Here is an 18,998-nt window from a genome sequence, read left to right on the forward strand (position 1 = left end):
ATTGTTATTTGAGATGGTTATATAAAGTTGAACTACATCCAAAATCGTATTGGGCTGTGACTGTTTATTACAACCAACTTGTGTATAGCCCTGAATCAATTGGCAAGTGTTGTTTTTGGGAAGGGTGTATGCATGAGAGGGTATTAAGTAGCACTTTCCTTGCTGTCACTACATTTCGACAGGAGGTATTGACATGGTAAATACATATCAATTGTAATTTTGTGAATGGTATGGATACGATTTGCAATAATGTGTGTACTGTTTTGCACGGTTGTATTGGCTCTTACCGTGTCATTATGCTTGAGGTTTTCTGTAAGCATTAACCATGACTAAAAAATAAAAATAGGAAAACTCCAAGTCCCAGAATTCCAAGGGAAGCCAGGACTAGATGGTCTTCTTGTGGAAGGCCACGGGACACTGGGGCAGTATAGGGCCCCTGGGCATTTCCTGGAGGAGGTAGTGGGGGTCAGTGGGGGTCGGTGGCAGAGAGGCGCCCCCCGCCCCCCCCGGGAGGGCTCGAGAAGCTGTAAACATGTCTCCGCTAGCGAGCCGAGGGGCGGGGCTAGGGCGCGAGGAGGCGTGATGGACAGGGCGAGGGGCGGGACTCTGCGGCGGAGCCTATGGGACTGGATGCCCGGGCCGCCCGCTGCTGTGGGCGCGGCCTCCCGCTGCTGTGGGCGCGGCCTCCCCCTGCTGTGGGCGCGGCCTCCCGCTGCTGTGGGCGCGGCCTCCCCCTGCTGTGGGCGCGGCCTCCCCCTGCTGTGGGCGCGGCCGCCCGCTGCTGTGGGCGCGGCCTCCCGCTGCTGTGGGCGCGGCCTCCCCCTGCTGTGGGCGTGGCCTCCCGCTGGAGGCCTGGAGTCTACGGGCGGCGGTTGGGCGGTCCTTGCCGTGGGGGCGTGGCCCGCTGGCCTCCTCGCTGCAGGCGGGTGGGGCAGTGGGCGCGGCCGTCTCGCGGCGGGGGCGGGGCTTCGGGTCGCTGGGCGTGGTCTGATCCCGGTGGTGCTGCTGCTCTTCCCTGGATTTACTTCCTGTCTCCACAGAGCGGAGCCCCCCTCCTTTCCCAGCCCACCCAGAGGGCCCCGGAACTTGCAAGGGCCCCGAGGCAGAGCCGGAGCTGCGCCCCCCACCCCTCCTCCCTGAGAGGAGCCGCCCGCGGGAGCCATGGACTGGGGCAGCGACCTGTGGGTGAGTGCGAGAGCCCGGGAGGGGCACGGGAGGGGGCTCACACTCTGCCAGACGGAGAGGGAGGCCACGGGAGCCTCTCCAGCCAAGCAGCGGGCGTAGAGCCACTCCTGGTGGGATGGTGGGTCCCCTGGGAAGAGGTGGAGCGAGGTTCTGGGGCCCCCTGGGAAGAGGTGGAGTGAGGCTCTGGGGCCCCCTGGGAAGAGGTGGAGTGAGGCTCTGGGGCCCCCTGGGAAGAGGTGGAGTGAGGCTCTGGGGCCCCCTGGGAAGAGGTGGAGTGAGGCTCTGGGGTCCCCTGGGAAGAGGTGGAGTGAGGCTCTGGGGCCCCCTGGGAAGAGGTGGAGCGAGGTTCTGGGGCCCCCTGGGAAGAGGTGGAGTGAGGCTCTGGGGTCCCCTGGGAAAAGGTGGAGTGAGGCTCTGGTGTCCCCTGGGGGAGTGACACTGGCTTCCTGGGAAGAGGTGGAGTGTGGCTCTGGGGCCCCCTGGGAAGAGGTGGAGTGAGGCTCTGGGGCCCCCTGGGAAGAGGTGGAGTGAGGCTCTGGGGTCCCCTGGGAAGAGGTGGAGTGAGGCTCTGGGGTCCCCTGGGAAGAGGTGGAGTGAGGCTCTGGGGCCCCCTGGGAAGAGGTGGAGCGAGGTTCTGGGGCCCCCTGGGAAGAGGTGGAGTGAGGCTCTGGGGTCCCCTGGGAAGAGGTGGAGCGAGGTTCTGGGGCCCCCTGGGAAGAGGTGGAGTGAGGCTCTGGGGTCCCCTGGGAAGAGGTGGAGCGAGGCTCTGGGGCCCCCTGGGAAGAGGTGGAGTGAGGCTCTGGGGCCCCCTGGGAAGAGGTGGAGTGAGGCTCTGGGGTCCCCTGGGGAGAGGTGGAGTGAGGCTCTGGGGCCCCCTGGGAAGAGGTGGAGCGAGGTTCTGGGGGCCCCTGGGAAGAGGTGGAGCGAGGTTCTGGGGCCCCCTGGGAAGAGGTGGAGCGAGGTTCTGGGGTCCCCTGGGAAAAGGTGGAGCGAGGTTCTGGAGCCCCCTGGGAAGAGGTGGAGCGAGGTTCTGGGGCCCCCTGGGAAGAGGTGGAGTGAGGCTCTGGGGTCCCCTGGGAAAAGGTGGAGCGAGGTTCTGGGGCCCCCTGGGAAGAGGTGGAGCGAGGTTCTGGGGCCCCCTGGGAAGAGGTGGAGTGAGGCTCTGGGGTCCCCTGGGAAAAGGTGGAGTGAGGCTCTGGTGTCCCCTGGGGGAGTGACACTGGCTTCCTGGGAAGAGGTGGAGTGTGGCTCTGGGGCCCCCTGGGAAGAGGTGGAGTGAGGCTCTGGGGCCCCCTGGGAAAAGTTGGAGTGAGGCTCTGGGGCCCCCTGGGAAGAGGTGGAGTGAGGCTCTGGGGTCCCCTGGGAAAAGGTGGAGTGAGGCTCTGGGGCCCCCTGGGAAGAGGTGGAGTGAGGCTCTGGGGTCCCCTGGGAAAAGGTGGAGTGAGGCTCTGGTGTCCCCTGGGGGAGTGACACTGGCTTCCTGGGAAGAGGTGGAGTGTGGCTCTGGGGCCCCCTGGGAAGAGGTGGAGTGAGGCTCTGGGGCCCCCTGGGAAGAGGTGGAGTGAGGCTCTGGGGTCCCCTGGGAAAAGGTGGAGTGAGGCTCTGGGGCCCCCTGGGAAGAGGTGGAGCGAGGTTCTGGGGCCCCCTGGGAAGAGGTGGAGTGAGGCTCTGGGGTCCCCTGGGAAAAGGTGGAGTGAGGCTCTGGTGTCCCCTGGGGGAGTGACACTGGCTTCCTGGGAAGAGGTGGAGTGTGGCTCTGGGGCCCCCTGGGAAGAGGTGGAGTGAGGCTCTGGGGCCCCCTGGGAAAAGGTGGAGTGAGGCTCTGGGGCCCCCTGGGAAGAGGTGGAGTGAGGCTCTGGGGCCCCCTGGGAAGAGGTGGAGTGAGGCTCTGGGGCCCCCTGGGAAGAGGTGGAGTGAGGCTCTGGGGTCCCCTGGGAAGAGGTGGAGTGAGGCTCTGGGGCCCCCTGGGAAGAGGTGGAGCGAGGTTCTGGGGCCCCCTGGGAAGAGGTGGAGTGAGGCTCTGGGGTCCCCTGGGAAAAGGTGGAGTGAGGCTCTGGTGTCCCCTGGGGGAGTGACACTGGCTTCCTGGGAAGAGGTGGAGTGTGGCTCTGGGGCCCCCTGGGAAGAGGTGGAGTGAGGCTCTGGGGCCCCCTGGGAAGAGGTGGAGTGAGGCTCTGGGGTCCCCTGGGAAGAGGTGGAGTGAGGCTCTGGGGCCCCCTGGGAAGAGGTGGAGTGAGGCTCTGGGGCCCCCTGGGAAGAGGTGGAGCGAGGTTCTGGGGCCCCCTGGGAAGAGGTGGAGTGAGGCTCTGGGGTCCCCTGGGAAAAGGTGGAGTGAGGCTCTGGTGTCCCCTGGGGGAGTGACACTGGCTTCCTGGGAAGAGGTGGAGTGTGGCTCTGGGGCCCCCTGGGAAGAGGTGGAGTGAGGCTCTGGGGCCCCCTGGGAAGAGGTGGAGTGAGGCTCTGGGGTCCCCTGGGAAGAGGTGGAGTGAGGCTCTGGGGCCCCCTGGGAAGAGGTGGAGTGAGGCTCTGGGGTCCCCTGGGAAGAGGTGGAGTGAGGCTCTGGGGCCCCCTGGGAAGAGGTGGAGCGAGGTTCTGGGGCCCCCTGGGAAGAGGTGGAGTGAGGCTCTGGGGTCCCCTGGGAAGAGGTGGAGCGAGGCTCTGGGGCCCCCTGGGAAGAGGTGGAGTGAGGCTCTGGGGCCCCCTGGGAAGAGGTGGAGTGAGGCTCTGGGGTCCCCTGGGGAGAGGTGGAGTGAGGCTCTGGGGCCCCCTGGGAAGAGGTGGAGCGAGGTTCTGGGGGCCCCTGGGAAGAGGTGGAGCGAGGTTCTGGGGCCCCCTGGGAAGAGGTGGAGCGAGGTTCTGGGGTCCCCTGGGAAAAGGTGGAGCGAGGTTCTGGGGCCCCCTGGGAAGAGGTGGAGCGAGGTTCTGGGGCCCCCTGGGAAGAGGTGGAGTGAGGCTCTGGGGTCCCCTGGGAAAAGGTGGAGCGAGGTTCTGGGGCCCCCTGGGAAGAGGTGGAGCGAGGTTCTGGGGCCCCCTGGGAAGAGGTGGAGTGAGGCTCTGGGGTCCCCTGGGAAAAGGTGGAGTGAGGCTCTGGTGTCCCCTGGGGGAGTGACACTGGCTTCCTGGGAAGAGGTGGAGTGTGGCTCTGGGGCCCCCTGGGAAGAGGTGGAGTGAGGCTCTGGGGCCCCCTGGGAAAAGGTGGAGTGAGGCTCTGGGGCCCCCTGGGAAGAGGTGGAGTGAGGCTCTGGGGTCCCCTGGGAAAAGGTGGAGTGAGGCTCTGGGGCCCCCTGGGAAGAGGTGGAGTGAGGCTCTGGGGTCCCCTGGGAAAAGGTGGAGTGAGGCTCTGGTGTCCCCTGGGGGAGTGACACTGGCTTCCTGGGAAGAGGTGGAGTGAGGCTCTGGGGTCCCCTGGGAAAAGGTGGAGTGAGGCTCTGGTGTCCCCTGGGGGAGTGACACTGGCTTCCTGGGAAGAGGTGGAGTGTGGCTCTGGGGCCCCCTGGGAAGAGGTGGAGTGAGGCTCTGGGGCCCCCTGGGAAAAGGTGGAGCGAGGTTCTGGGGCCCCCTGGGAAGAGGTGGAGTGAGGCTCTGGGGTCCCCTGGGAAAAGGTGGAGTGAGGCTCTGGTGTCCCCTGGGGGAGTGACACTGGCTTCCTGGGAAGAGGTGGAGTGTGGCTCTGGGGCCCCCTGGGAAGAGGTGGAGTGAGGCTCTGGGGCCCCCTGGGAAGAGGTGGAGTGAGGCTCTGGGGTCCCCTGGGAAGAGGTGGAGTGAGGCTCTGGGGCCCCCTGGGAAGAGGTGGAGTGAGGCTCTGGGGTCCCCTGGGAAGAGGTGGAGTGAGGCTCTGGGGCCCCCTGGGAAGAGGTGGAGTGAGGCTCTGGGGCCCCCTGGGAAGAGGTGGAGTGAGGCTCTGGGGTCCCCTGGGAAAAGGTGGAGTGAGGCTCTGGGGCCCCCTGGGAAGAGGTGGAGTGAGGCTCTGGGGTCCCCTGGGAAAAGGTGGAGTGAGGCTCTGGTGTCCCCTGGGGGAGTGACACTGGCTTCCTGGGAAGAGGTGGAGTGTGGCTCTGGGGCCCCCTGGGAAGAGGTGGAGTGAGGCTCTGGGGCCCCCTGGGAAGAGGTGGAGTGAGGCTCTGGGGTCCCCTGGGAAAAGGTGGAGTGAGGCTCTGGGGCCCCCTGGGAAGAGGTGGAGCGAGGTTCTGGGGCCCCCTGGGAAGAGGTGGAGTGAGGCTCTGGGGTCCCCTGGGAAAAGGTGGAGTGAGGATCTGGTGTCCCCTGGGGGAGTGACACTGGCTTCCTGGGAAGAGGTGGAGTGAGGCTCTGGGGCCCCCTGGGAAGAGGTGGAGTGAGGCTCTGGGGTCCCCTGGGTAGAGGTGGAGTGAGGCTCTGGGGTCCCCTGGGTAGAGGTGGAGCGAGGTTCTGGGGCCCCCTGGGAAGAGGTGGAGCGAGGCTCTGGGGTCCCCTGGGAAAAGGTGGAGCGAGGTTCTGGGGCCCCCTGGGAAGAGGTGGAGCGAGGTTCTGGGGCCCCCTGGGAAGAGGTGGAGCGAGGTTCTGGGGCCCCCTGGGAAGAGGTGGAGTGAGGCTCTGGGGTCCCCTGGGAAAAGGTGGAGTGAGGCTCTGGTGTCCCCTGGGGGAGTGACACTGGCTTCCTGGGAAGAGGTGGAGTGTGGCTCTGGGGCCCCCTGGGAAGAGGTGGAGTGAGGCTCTGGGGCCCCCTGGGAAAAGGTGGAGTGAGGCTCTGGGGCCCCCTGGGAAGAGGTGGAGTGAGGCTCTGGGGTCCCCTGGGAAAAGGTGGAGTGAGGCTCTGGGGCCCCCTGGGAAGAGGTGGAGTGAGGCTCTGGGGTCCCCTGGGAAAAGGTGGAGTGAGGCTCTGGTGTCCCCTGGGGGAGTGACACTGGCTTCCTGGGAAGAGGTGGAGTGTGGCTCTGGGGCCCCCTGGGAAGAGGTGGAGTGAGGCTCTGGGGCCCCCTGGGAAAAGGTGGAGTGAGGCTCTGGGGCCCCCTGGGAAGAGGTGGAGTGAGGCTCTGGGGTCCCCTGGGAAAAGGTGGAGTGAGGCTCTGGGGCCCCCTGGGAAGAGGTGGAGTGAGGCTCTGGGGTCCCCTGGGAAAAGGTGGAGTGAGGCTCTGGTGTCCCCTGGGGGAGTGACACTGGCTTCCTGGGAAGAGGTGGAGTGTGGCTCTGGGGCCCCCTGGGAAGAGGTGGAGTGAGGCTCTGGGGCCCCCTGGGAAGAGGTGGAGTGAGGCTCTGGGGTCCCCTGGGAAAAGGTGGAGTGAGGCTCTGGGGCCCCCTGGGAAGAGGTGGAGCGAGGTTCTGGGGCCCCCTGGGAAGAGGTGGAGTGAGGCTCTGGGGTCCCCTGGGAAAAGGTGGAGTGAGGATCTGGTGTCCCCTGGGGGAGTGACACTGGCTTCCTGGGAAGAGGTGGAGTGTGGCTCTGGGGCCCCCTGGGAAGAGGTGGAGTGAGGCTCTGGGGCCCCCTGGGAAAAGGTGGATTGAGGCTCTGGGGCCCCCTGGGAAGAGGTGGAGTGAGGCTCTGGGGTCCCCTGGGAAAAGGTGGAGTGAGGCTCTGGGGCCCCCTGGGAAGAGGTGGAGTTGGGCTCTGGGGTCCCCTGGGAAAAGGTGGAGTGAGGCTCTGGTGTCCCCTGGGGGAGTGACACTGGCTTCCTGGGAAGAGGTGGAGTGTGGCTCTGGGGCCCCCTGGGAAGAGGTGGAGTGAGGCTCTGGGGCCCCCTGGGAAGAGGTGGAGTGAGGCTCTGGGGTCCCCTGGGAAAAGGTGGAGCGAGGCTCTGGGGCCCCCTGGGAAGAGGTGGAGCGAGGTTCTGGGGCCCCCTGGGAAGAGGTGGAGTGAGGCTCTGGGGTCCCCTGGGAAAAGGTGGAGTGAGGCTCTGGTGTCCCCTGGGGGAGTGACATTGGCTTCCTGGGAAGAGGTGGAGTGTGGCTCTGGGGCCCCCTGGGAAGAGGTGGAGTGTGGCTCTGGGGCCCCCTGGGAAGAGGTGGAGTGAGGCTCTGGGGCCCCCTGGGAAAAGGTGGAGTGAGGCTCTGGGGCCCCCTGGGAAGAGGTGGAGTGAGGCTCTGGGGTCCCCTGGGAAAAGGTGGAGTGAGGCTCTGGGGCCCCCTGGGAAGAGGTGGAGTTGGGCTCTGGGGTCCCCTGGAAAAGGTGGAGTGAGGCTCTGGTGTCCCCTGGGGGAGTGACACTGGCTTCCTGGGAAGAGGTGGAGTGTGGCTCTGGGGCCCCCTGGGAAGAGGTGGAGTGAGGCTCTGGGGCCCCCTGGGAAGAGGTGGAGTGAGGCTCTGGGGTCCCCTGGGAAAAGGTGGAGTGAGGCTCTGGGGCCCCCTGGGAAGAGGTGGAGCGAGGTTCTGGGGCCCCCTGGGAAGAGGTGGAGTGAGGCTCTGGGGTCCCCTGGGAAAAGGTGGAGTGAGGCTCTGGTGTCCCCTGGGGGAGTGACACTGGCTTCCTGGGAAGAGGTGGAGTGTGGCTCTGGGGCCCCCTGGGAAGAGGTGGAGTGAGGCTCTGGGGCCCCCTGGGAAAAGGTGGAGTGAGGCTCTGGGGCCCCCTGGGAAGAGGTGGAGTGAGGCTCTGGGGTCCCCTGGGAAAAGGTGGAGTGAGGCTCTGGGGCCCCCTGGGAAGAGGTGGAGTGAGGCTCTGGGGTCCCCTGGGAAAAGGTGGAGTGAGGCTCTGGTGTCCCCTGGGGGAGTGACACTGGCTTCCTGGGAAGAGGTGGAGTGTGGCTCTGGGGCCCCCTGGGAAGAGGTGGAGTGAGGCTCTGGGGCCCCCTGGGAAGAGGTGGAGTGAGGCTCTGGGGTCCCCTGGGAAAAGGTGGAGTGAGGCTCTGGGGCCCCCTGGGAAGAGGTGGAGCGAGGTTCTGGGGCCCCCTGGGAAGAGGTGGAGTGAGGCTCTGGGGTCCCCTGGGAAAAGGTGGAGTGAGGCTCTGGTGTCCCCTGGGGGAGTGACACTGGCTTCCTGGGAAGAGGTGGAGTGTGGCTCTGGGGCCCCCTGGGAAGAGGTGGAGTGAGGCTCTGGGGCCCCCTGGGAAGAGGTGGAGTGAGGCTCTGGGGTCCCCTGGGAAAAGGTGGAGTGGGGCTCTGGGGCCCCCTGGGAAGAGGTGGAGTTGGGCTCTGGGGTCCCCTGGGAAAAGGTGGAGTGAGGCTCTGGTGTCCCCTGGGGGAGTGACACTGGCTTCCTGGGAAGAGGTGGAGTGTGGCTCTGGGGCCCCCTGGGAAGAGGTGGAGTGAGGCTCTGGGGCCCCCTGGGAAGAGGTGGAGTGAGGCTCTGGGGTCCCCTGGGAAAAGGTGGAGTGAGGCTCTGGGGCCCCCTGGGAAGAGGTGGAGCGAGGTTCTGGGGCCCCCTGGGAAGAGGTGGAGTGAGGCTCTGGGGTCCCCTGGGAAAAGGTGGAGTGAGGCTCTGGTGTCCCCTGGGGGAGTGACACTGGCTTCCTGGGAAGAGGTGGAGTGTGGCTCTGGGGCCCCCTGGGAAGAGGTGGAGTGAGGCTCTGGGGCCCCCTGGGAAAAGGTGGAGTGAGGCTCTGGGGCCCCCTGGGAAGAGGTGGAGTGAGGCTCTGGGGTCCCCTGGGAAGAGGTGGAGTGAGGCTCTGGGGCCCCCTGGGAAGAGGTGGAGTGAGGCTCTGGGGTCCCCTGGGAAAAGGTGGAGTGAGGCTCTGGTGTCCCCTGGGGGAGTGACACTGGCTTCCTGGGAAGAGGTGGAGTGTGGCTCTGGGGCCCCCTGGGAAGAGGTGGAGTGAGGCTCTGGGGTCCCCTGGGAAGAGGTGGAGTGAGGCTCTGGGGCCCCCTGGGAAGAGGTGGAGTGAGGCTCTGGGGTCCCCTGGGAAAAGGTGGAGTGAGGCTCTGGTGTCCCCTGGGGGAGTGACACTGGCTTCCTGGGAAGAGGTGGAGTGTGGCTCTGGGGCCCCCTGGGAAGAGGTGGAGTGAGGCTCTGGGGCCCCCTGGGAAGAGGTGGAGTGAGGCTCTGGGGCCCCATGGGAAGAGGTGGAGTGAGGCTCTGGGGCCCCCTGGGAAGAGGTGGAGCGAGGTTCTGGGGCCCCCTGGGAAGAGGTGTAGTGAGGCTCTGGGGCCCCCTGGGAAGAGGTGGAGCGAGGTTCTGCGGCCCCCTGGGAAGAGGTGTAGTGAGGCTCTGGGGCCCCCTGGGAAGAGGTGGAGCGAGGCTCTGGGGTCCCCTGGGAAGAGGTGGAGTGAGGCTCTGGGGTCCCCTGGGAAAAGGTGGAGTGAGGCTCTGGGGCCCCCTGGGAAGAGGTGGAGTGAGGCTCTGGGGCCCCCTGGGAAGAGGTGGAGTGAGGCTCTGGGGTACCCTGGGAAAAGGTGGAGTGAGGCTCTGGTGTCCCCTGGGGGAGTGACACTGGCTTCCTGGGAAGAGGTGGAGTGTGGCTCTGGGGCCCCCTGGGAAGAGGTGGAGTGAGGCTCTGGGGCCCCCTGGGAAGAGGTGGAGTGAGGCTCTGGGGTCCCCTGGGAAAAGGTGGGGTGAGGCTCTGGGGCCCCCTGGGAAGAGGTGGAGTGAGGCTCTGGGGTCCCCTGGGAAAAGGTGGAGTGAGGCTCTGGTGTCCCCTGGGGGAGTGACACTGGCTTCCTGGGAAGAGGTGGAGCGAGGTTCTGGGGCCCCCTGGGAAGAGGTGGAGTGAGGCTCTGGGGCCCCATGGGAAGAGGTGGAGTGAGGCTCTGGGGCCCCCTGGGAAGAGGTGGAGCGAGGTTCTGGGGCCCCCTGGGAAGAGGTGTAGTGAGGCTCTGGGGCCCCCTGGGAAGAGGTGGAGCGAGGTTCTGGGGCCCCCTGGGAAGAGGTGTAGTGAGGCTCTGGTGTCCCCTGGGGGAGTGACACTGGCTTCCTGGGAAGAGGTGTAGTGAGGCTCTGGTTTCCCCTGGGCGCTAGGCTGACTTCCTGGGAAGAGGTTGAGTTTAGTTTATTTATTTATAGTGAGCACCAGACCCTGGGGCATCAGGGCGCAAAAGATAAGAATATGTTCAGTTTAGTTACAGGGTTACATAGTTATACAGAGAATATACAGGGACATCGAATAAGCTGTCATATACAGATATATACAATGTGAATGAAGAGATCAAGTGACTTAGTTACAGGGTGCATGTGTACAAGATAGTCATAGGGGATATACAGTCATATCTGACATGTTGCAATATACAGTTGCAGTTATGTACAGTATTAATTAGATGGTCGAGAGGCACCCAGGTCATTACAGTGTAGCTTGCATGATCGAGTAGCAACGTGACAGGGTGAACTCTGTACATCCAACGTGCGGTTCAATCAGAGAGCAGAGGTGGGCGTTCAAGTGCAGGCGTCAGAAAGGTGTTGGTCTGAGTAGTTAGATATAATTTACTCTTAGCCAGTTGGTTAGATTCTGTCTGAATTTAGAGAAGGGCTGGGGTTCTCTAATGCTAGGGGGTAGGGAGTTCCATATTTGCGCCGCCTTAACTGGGAAGCTGTGTTCTCCTATAGTTGAGAGTCTGAAACGCGGAACTTGGAGGCAGTTAGTGTTGTCTGATCTTGTCGGTCTGGACGAGGTTTTTTTGCATAATCTGTCCGTGAGGTAGGGCGGAGCCTTATTATTGAGGCACTTATGAGTAAGGGAGGCGATCTTGAGTCGGATTTTATCAAAAGTGGAAGCTATCTGTGTTCTCTTCTTACAGCAGAGATATGCTCATTTCTGTTAATCCTGAGAGCTGATCTTAAGACATTGTTCTGGAGAACCTGAATTTTGTGGATAGTATGTTTATTCGCTCCAATGTACAGTCTATTGCACTAATCCAATTTGGAAAGTATGAGGGCTCTGGCAAGCGTAAGGCAACTGTCTGTAGAGAGGAATTGTTTACTAGCTCTAATGAGTTTGCATGTGTATGCAGTGGAAGAGGCTAATGAGTTAACTTGTTTAGAGAGGTTCAAGGTGGCGTCTAGGTAAAAGCCCAGGGTCTTCGCTTCTTTAGCTACTTTTATGTTGTTGCCATCGATGGTGAAGTCAGCGTAATCAGGGCTGAGTTTGGATATGTAAGTTGGAGTGCCTAGGATAAGCTCAGTTTTGTCGTCGTTCAGGCATAAACCATTAGTGGCCATCCATGCCTGAACGATGCTGTAGATTCTATTCACTAGAGGCAGATCTACGGCGTAATCTCCTGAAAGCGGAAGGAGGATCTGGGTATCGTCTGCGTAGTTGGTGTAGTCGATGCCCAGATGATCCATTTCGTCTAAGAGGGGCTTAGTGAATACATTGTAAAGGGTCGGTGACACACAAGATCCCTGTGGTACGCCACAGGTTATAGGGATTGGGTCAGCTGAGGCTGATGGAGAGAAGACTCTCATGGTCCGGTTACTCAGAAAGGACTTGATCCAAGTTTCCAAGTTATAGCCTCCGTAGGGAAATGGGCTGCAGAGTCTAGGTGGCTATGTAAGACTGAATGGTCAACCAGGTCAAATGCAGCCGAAAGGTCTAGAAGAAGGAGTTGGGCTGCTTGTCCATTATTTCTGCACTGATCTATTTGGGCCTTGAGATCAATTAAGACTGTCTCAGTACATGTTGCGGTCGGAACCCAGATTGACGAGTTCTGAGTAAATGGTCAGATTCTAGGAAGTTCTGTATTTGCATATAGGCCACTTTATCTAAATTTTTTAGAAGGAATGGCACGGTCGTGATAGGCCTGAAGTGTGTGGGAATGGCTGGGTCAAGGGTTTGCTTCTTTAATAACGGCAGTACCCAAGATTCTTTAAGATTGTTTGGTACAGTGCCTGTGGTGAAGGAGGAATTGATGAGTTTGGTTATAAAGGGCGATAATTCTCTCGCCGCATCCTTAATAAGCTATGCCGGACATTGATCGCCTTTGCAGTTGGACGGTTTGAGTCCCAGTATGACCTTTTCCACCTCAATGGTCTACTTTAGAGAAGCAAAAACGTGATTGTTGCTTAGAATGTGAAGGTAAAACTGTACTCTGAGGGATTTGAGGCGTTAGAGGGGCTTTCTTGGGGGCAATTTTAGTTTGTAAGTTGGTGACTTTGTTCGTTAGGGCATGTTGGATGCTGGAGCATCACTTTTTGTCATTGGTGCAGTTCTCTTGTGATACAATAGGTGTTTCCAGTTCTTTCAAGATACTGAACAATCCTTTAACACTAGATTTAGCCTGAGAGATTCTGTTATTGTAAGTTTCCTGTTTGGCTAATAAAATGTCTTTTTTATATTGGGAAGAGGCCTTAGTTAGGTTGAGTTTATTTTCGACTGATTTGAGAGAGTCTCCAAGCAGTTTCCAATTTTCTTTTGAGTAGCCTAAGATTTTTAAGATGAGGAGTAAACCAAGAGTTTATGTGTTTTTTAGGTTTGCTGTTCCTTAATTTGAGCGGAGCGATGTGGTCGAGGGCTGAGTTCATAGCTTCATTGTACTGTTCGACTAGAGAGCTTGGATCCATGTTGTCTGGAGCCGAGTTAAATTTGGGTATTATGAGGGGCATCAGTTTTTCAGCTGTCGTGAGTTTTTTGTTCCTCGTGAGTACTGGTGGGGCGGGCGAGGTCGGGGCAATGGCAAGGTTAGTAGTCAGTGTAAATAATAGCAGGTGGTGGTCGTTCCAGATGTGAGGTATAATATCCGTAATGTTTACTTCGCAGTTATGCTCTGCTAACCAGTCGAGAATTTGACCTTTGTTATGCGTGGGTAAGTTAACTTTTTGGGAGAATCACAACTCTTTCAAAGTCAAAGTGATGGCAGTTGAATGGATATCCTTGGTGTCATTGTTGTCATAACTCACCAATGTATCAATTGAAAAGGATACGGTAACCAAAAAAGGATACGATTGGTATGGCTCTTCCGGATCCTTTTTCACACGACTTGATTGTAGGCAGGTCAAATTAGACCTTCCAAATGATACAACTCTCTGACTGATAAAACAGGCAGAGAGATGGATAACTGGAAAGGGCGTGGGTATTGTATCGTAAGATATGCCTAGGATAGATAAAGTATCATAAGAAACTGTCCCAAACTCAAATCACTATGATAGCACAGTATTAGCATTAATTCGAAACACTAACGTTAAGGCCAAACTGAAGAATTCAACGAAAGTCTCATAAAGAAACCCAGGAGTGGAAACAAAGATAAAGGAGGGGAAGATTAGTAAGGTAGACTTATCCCGAACGGCACGAGGCTCACGCTAGATACCGGGTTGGTGCACCACAGGATAGCGTCCAAAGTACTGTGCACAATCACCTTCCAATAGTTCATGAAATACTTTCTTTCCCACGGCGAACAAAATTAGATTTTCACCTGTTAATGTCACAGGCACCAAAGGTTCAAAGAAGTTCAGAAAACCACGTGCAGGATTGCACGCGACAGCGTACACGCAGCCAGGCCAGCCGCGCTTGGAGACAGCGTTTCCGCGTGAAGATTGAGCAAGCAAACGGGATACAGGCAGCTCAGGACAGCCGCGCTTGCAGACAGCGTCCGCGTGTGGAGATTTGGCACGCAAACAGGATACACGCCGCTCAGGACAGCCGCGCTTGCAGACAGCGTCCGCGTGGAGATTTGGCACGCGAACAGGATACACGCAGCTCAGGACAGCCGCGCTTGCAGACAGCGTCCGCGTGGAGATTTGGCACGCGAACAAGATACACGCAGCTCAGGACAGCCGCGCTTGCAGACAACGTCCGCGTGGAGATTTGGCACGCGAACAGGATACACGGCTCCAGGAATTAGCGTGTGGAGGAAAACGCGCTCAAAAAAGGCCAAAGAAGTTGCTGAAGAAAATGCGAGAACGCAGGTCAGGAGTTCAGCTACAAAATGCCAAAATTGACTTAATCAGAAGCAGCGATCGGCGTTTCCACGCTGCTTAAGTACGCACTGCCGTGATACACATGACGGAACTAAGTCACGTGAATTTTAACAACGTGAAAAATGCAGACGTTGTTTTCCGGGCAATGCATCGAACAACCTCCATTTTGAGTAGAATGGTCTAGTGGTTCTATGGGCGTAACTCATTTTGTATGGAGAGGTCGTTCCTGGTCCAGAGAGATGTCCAGCAGGCATGACAATTGTAGCGTAGGTTAAAGTCGCCTAGCACTAGCGCTTGGGAGGTATTCTTTAAATTATTGACAGGGTCGTAGAAATATCTTCTGCGAAGGTTCCAATGGGACCTGGTGGTCTGTAGATAAGAAAGATGTTTAGTGTTTGTGAATTAGCAGGTAGCGATTTTGACTGTGAGGCATTCACAAGATTTCATGGAAGAGGTTGTGACAATTCTCATGTCTAGACTAATCTTGGCTATGATTGCTATTCCACCGCCTCTAGAGGTGTATCTATAGTTATCTGGAACTGCCAGCGATAGGGCAGGGCCTGCCGCGTCATGTAACCAGGATTCTGAGATGGCCAGGAAGTCTAGGTTGTCTGCCAGTATGATATCTGATATCTCTGTTGCATGGGCGACTAGAGACCTGCCGTTTATGAGCGCTCCTTTAAGATTAGGTTTCTGGCTTTCTGGCATGGGGTAGGTGGTACTAGGTCTATCTTTGGGCGTCTGTTTAGTACAGTTCAGTATAGGTCTTTTGTGATTAGAGTGTTTCATATTGGTCTCTGCGGTTACCTTCTGAGGTAGGTACTTTTTTAGGTGATTTAATTGTTCAATTTCTTTGGCCGGTAGCTCATGCATTTTGGATAGGTGAGCGCGTAGTCTTACATTTCTGTCCGTAGTATTGCATGGCATTTGTGCAGAGTATTCTAGATACTGGTTCGTTTTAATTACTGTATTGAGTTTTTGTGTGTCTAGCATAGTAGGGCAGGTGAAATAATTGGCAGAGGAGATGGTGCGTGGGAACACGTTGCTAGTTTTGGTAGGTAGACTGTAGGTCTGTGCTACTAGTACGAAGAGGGGGGCAATATAAAGCGGTACCCAAACTGTCCTATAATGGGCAGCTGTAAGAAGTTTACCTGAGCCAAGAGTGTACATACTGGTTGAGGGACGTGGGTAGCCCTAGGTAGGTCAGATAGGCTACTAGTCAGCTGATGTTGGGGGACTGTATAAGGGATGTGGAATGGAAGACTCTGGTCTGTAAGTCCAAGTTGTCAATTAGCAATTTCAAATATCATAGTCTAAACAGGCTAAATGCCGCTATCCCGCTAAATGCACATTTCAACTATCATAGTCTAAGCATGCTAGATTTGGCAACCAGGTTTGAATGCAATTCTCAAATAGCAGGGACCAACATGCTGGGTGCGACTATCGGGTATAGGTTAGTGTGGCCTATGGGTAGTTGCTCTAACTTAGGCAAATATAGCATAGGAAGCAGGCGGCGGCAGACTCCGAGCAAAGATCCATTAGAGGACACTGAGCGTGAGCCGGGCATGGGCCGAGTGAGGCTCTGGTGTCCCCAGGGGGAGGTAGCCTGGCTTCCTGGGAAGAGGTGCAGTGAGGTTCTGGTGTCCCCTGGGGGAGGTAGGCTGGCTTCCTGGGAAGAGGTGGAGTGAGGCTCTGGTGTCCACAGGGGGAGGTAGGCTGGCTTCCTGGGAAGAGGTGGAGTGAGGCTCTGGTGTCCCCTGGGGGGGTGACACTGGCTTCCTGGGAAGAGGTGGAGTGAGGCTCTGGTGTCCCCTGGGGGGGGTAGGCTGGCTTCCTGGGAAGAGGTGGAGGGAGGCTCTGGTGTCCCCTGGGGGAGGTAGGCTGGCTTCCTGGGAAGAGGTGGAGTGAGGCTCTGGTGTCCACAGGGGGAGGTAGGCTGGCTTCCTGGGAAGAGGTGGAGTGAGGCTCTGGTGTCCCCTGGGGGAATGACACTGGCTCCCTGGGAAGAGGTGGAGTGAGGCTCTGGTGTCCCCTGGGGGAGTTAGGCTGGCTTCCTGGGAAGGGGTGGAGTGAGGCTCTGGTGTCCCCAGGGGGAGGTAGGCTGGCTCCCTGGGAAGGGGTGGAGTGAGGCTCTGGTGTCCCCTGGGGGAGTTAGGCTGGCTCCCTGGGAAGAGGTGGAGTGAGGCTCTGGTGTCCCCAGGGGGAGGTAGCCTGGCTTCCTGGGAAGAGGTGGAGTGAGGCTCTGGTGTCCGCTGGGGGAGGTAGGCTGGCTCCCTCAGAAGAGGTGGAGTGCAGGTCTGGTGTCCCCTGGGGGAGTAAGGCTGGCTTCATGGGAAGAGGTGGAGTGAGGCTCTGGTGTCCCCTGGGGGAGGTAGGCTGTTTTCCTGGGAAGAGGTGGAGTGAGGCTCTGGTGTCCCCTGGGGGAGCTAGGCTGGCTCCCTCCAGAAGAGGTGGAGTGAGGCTCTGGTGTCCACAGGGGGAGGTAGTCTGGCTTCCTGGGAAGAGGTGGAGTGAGGCTCTGGTGTCCACAGGGGGAGGTAGCCTGGCTCCCTGGGAAGGGGTGGAGTGAGGCTCTGGTGTCCCCAGGGGGAGGTAGCCTGGCTTCCTGGGAAGAGGTGGAGTGAGGCCCTGGTGTCCCCTGGGGGAGTTAGGCTGGCTTCCTGGGAAGGGGTGGAGTGAGGCTCTGGTGTCCCCAGGGGGAGGTAGCCTGGCTCCCTGGGAAGGGGTGGAGTGAGGCTCTGGTGTCCCTTGGGGGAGTTAGGCTGGCTCCCTGGGAAGAGGTGGAGTGAGGCTCTGGTGTCCCCAGGGGGAGGTAGCCTGGCTTCCTGGGAAGAGGTGGAGTGAGGCTCTGGTGTCTCCTGGGAAGAGGTGGAGTGAGGCTCTGGTGTCCACAGGGGGAGGTAGGCTGGCTTCCTGGGAAGAGGTGGAGTGAGGCTCTGGTGTCCACAGGGGGAGGTAGGCTGGCTTCCTGGGAAGAGGTGGAGTGAGGCTCTGGTGTCCCCTGGGGGAGTTAGGCTGGCTTCCTGGGAAGCGGTGGAGTGAGGCTCTGGTGTCCCCTGGGGGAGTTAGGTTGGCTTCCTGGGAAGAGGTGGAGTGAGGCTCTGGTGTCCCCTGGGGGAGTTTCACTGGCTCCCTGGGAAGGGGTGGAGTGAGGCTTTGGTGTCCCCAGGGGGAGGCAGCCTGGCTTCCTGGGAAGAGGTGGAGTGAGGCTCTGGTGTCCCCTGGGGGAGGTAGGCTGTCTTCCTGGGAAGAGGTGGAGTGAGGCTCTGGTGTCCCCTGGGGGAGGTAGGCTGGCTTCCTGGGAAGAGGCGGAGTGAGGCTCTGGTGTCCCCTGGGGGAGTTAGGCTGGCTTCCTGGGAAGAGGCGGAGTGAGGCTCTGGTGTCCCCTAGGGGAGGTAGGCTGGCTCCCTCCGAAGAGGTGGAGTGAGGCTCTGGTGTCCACAGGGGGAGGTAGGCTGGCTTCCTGGGAAGGGGTGGAGTGAGGCTCTGGTGTCCCCTGGGGGAGGTAGGCTGGCTTCCTGGGAAGGGGTGGAGTGAGGCTCTGGTGTCCCCTGGGGGAGGTAGGATGGCTTCCTGGGAAGGGGTGGAGTGAGGCTCTGGTGTCCCCTGGGGGAGTTAGGCTGGCTTCCTGGGAAGAGGCGGAGTGAGGCTCTGGTGTCCCCTGGGGGAGGTAGGCTGGCTCCCTCCGAAGAGGTGGAGTGAGGCTCTGGTGTCCACAGGGGGAGGTAGGCTGGCTTCCTGGGAAGGGGTGGAGTGAGGCTCTGGTGTCCCCTGGGGGAGGTAGGCTGGCTTCCTGGGAAGGGGTGGAGTGAGGCTCTGGTGTCCCCTGGGGGAGGTAGGCTGGCTTCCTGGGAAGGGGTGGAGTGAGGCTCTGGTGTCCCCTGGGGGAGTTAGGCTGGCTTCCTGGGAAGAGGTCCCTGGAGCCACTCATTGAGGTGGAGACTGATGCCCTGTGGGGAACGAGCTGTGCGAAATGGATCCATTAGGACATTACAAGGAGAAACCACTTCCATTGTAGAACGTTACTGAGCAAGTAGCTTGTACAGGAGCGGGATGGAGAGTCTGCATTTTCCAAGAGAGGGCTGGTGCAAGAAGCAGGCAGACTAGGCTGCTGCCTAGGGCGCCGGCCAGCGGGCTGCTCTTAACATGTACTATCTCTGCTGTTATGAATTACATAATGCAGGATTAGGTGCGTTCCCCTACAGTCAGCAAGGAAGGGGTGTTCTCCTGCAGCCCATTGTGCTGGGTGAGGTAGGCATTCCTCTACTCCACCCCACCAGCTTCCCACCAGTTGGTGCCTCGGCACAGGGTCCAAATTGAGTTTAGAACAGTGAGACCGGTGAGAGGGGGTGTTTCTGAGGCCCCAGGAGGAAGGGAGTTCTCTTTTGAGTTTGGCAAGCTCTATTTCAGCTTCCCTGTGGGAGGAGGACACTGGTGCAGTGCCCGGATGAGGCGGCATGAAAGGGTTTCATGCTTTGTCGGTTGGAGCTTTTGGAAGACATGGCAGTTCCATTACTAGCCGGACATCTAATCGTATTGCCTAATGCACTTACTGGTGTTTGCACAATGTTGCTTTATTTTACACACGCAGGTCCCATCATACATCATAACATTGCCTTGGCAGCACATCCTTGATAAATGATGTTATTTAGAACAAAAATAAGACACATTCTAGACACCAGAAAAAAGGATACATTTGACTTTAGCGAAGCCAGAGAGAACGTACATCCAGGCTAGTTGGCAACATTCCGAAGTGTTGCTTCTTTGGGTGAGGGAGGTGGCGTGTAGAGTAGCATTCGCCCACTCTCTGCTCCTGTGTGACAGGGATGGACCCTAGTATTGGGTGTGCAGAGTAGCATTCTGCTCCTGTGGGACAGGGATGGACCCTCGCATTGGGTGTGCAGAGTAGCATTCTGCTCCTGTGGGACAGGGATGGACCCTCGTATTGGGCGTGTAGAGTAGCATTCGCCCACTCTCTGCTCCTGTGTGACAGGGATGGACCCTAGTATTGGGTGTGCAGAGTAGCATTCTGCTCCTGTGGGACAGGGATGGACCCTCGCATTGG

The 18,998-nt window shown here is 59.2% G+C and overlaps 1 protein-coding gene across 3 annotated transcripts in view; it reads left to right on the forward strand.

Annotated features, from left to right (window-relative positions):
- The first annotated feature begins 978 nt into the window (after nucleotides 1-978).
- Nucleotides 979-18,998, forward strand: part of TRIP10 (thyroid hormone receptor interactor 10) — a 530,573-nt gene continuing 512,553 nt past the window's right edge. For 2 of the 3 annotated variants that reach the window (XM_069604418.1, XM_069604420.1), the window contains exon 1: nucleotides 979-1,185. In XM_069604418.1, coding sequence (XP_069460519.1) covers nucleotides 1,162-1,185 — 24 coding nt within the window. In that variant the 5' untranslated portion in view covers nucleotides 979-1,161. The remainder of the gene's footprint in view (nucleotides 1,186-18,998) is intronic. The other variant, XM_069604421.1, reaches the window with a different exon arrangement.

This window comes from Ambystoma mexicanum, chromosome 3q (genome assembly GCF_040938575.1).
Source record: "Ambystoma mexicanum isolate Mex_15411 chromosome 3q, UKY_AmexF1_1, whole genome shotgun sequence".
Lineage (NCBI taxonomy): Eukaryota > Metazoa > Chordata > Amphibia > Caudata > Ambystomatidae > Ambystoma > Ambystoma mexicanum.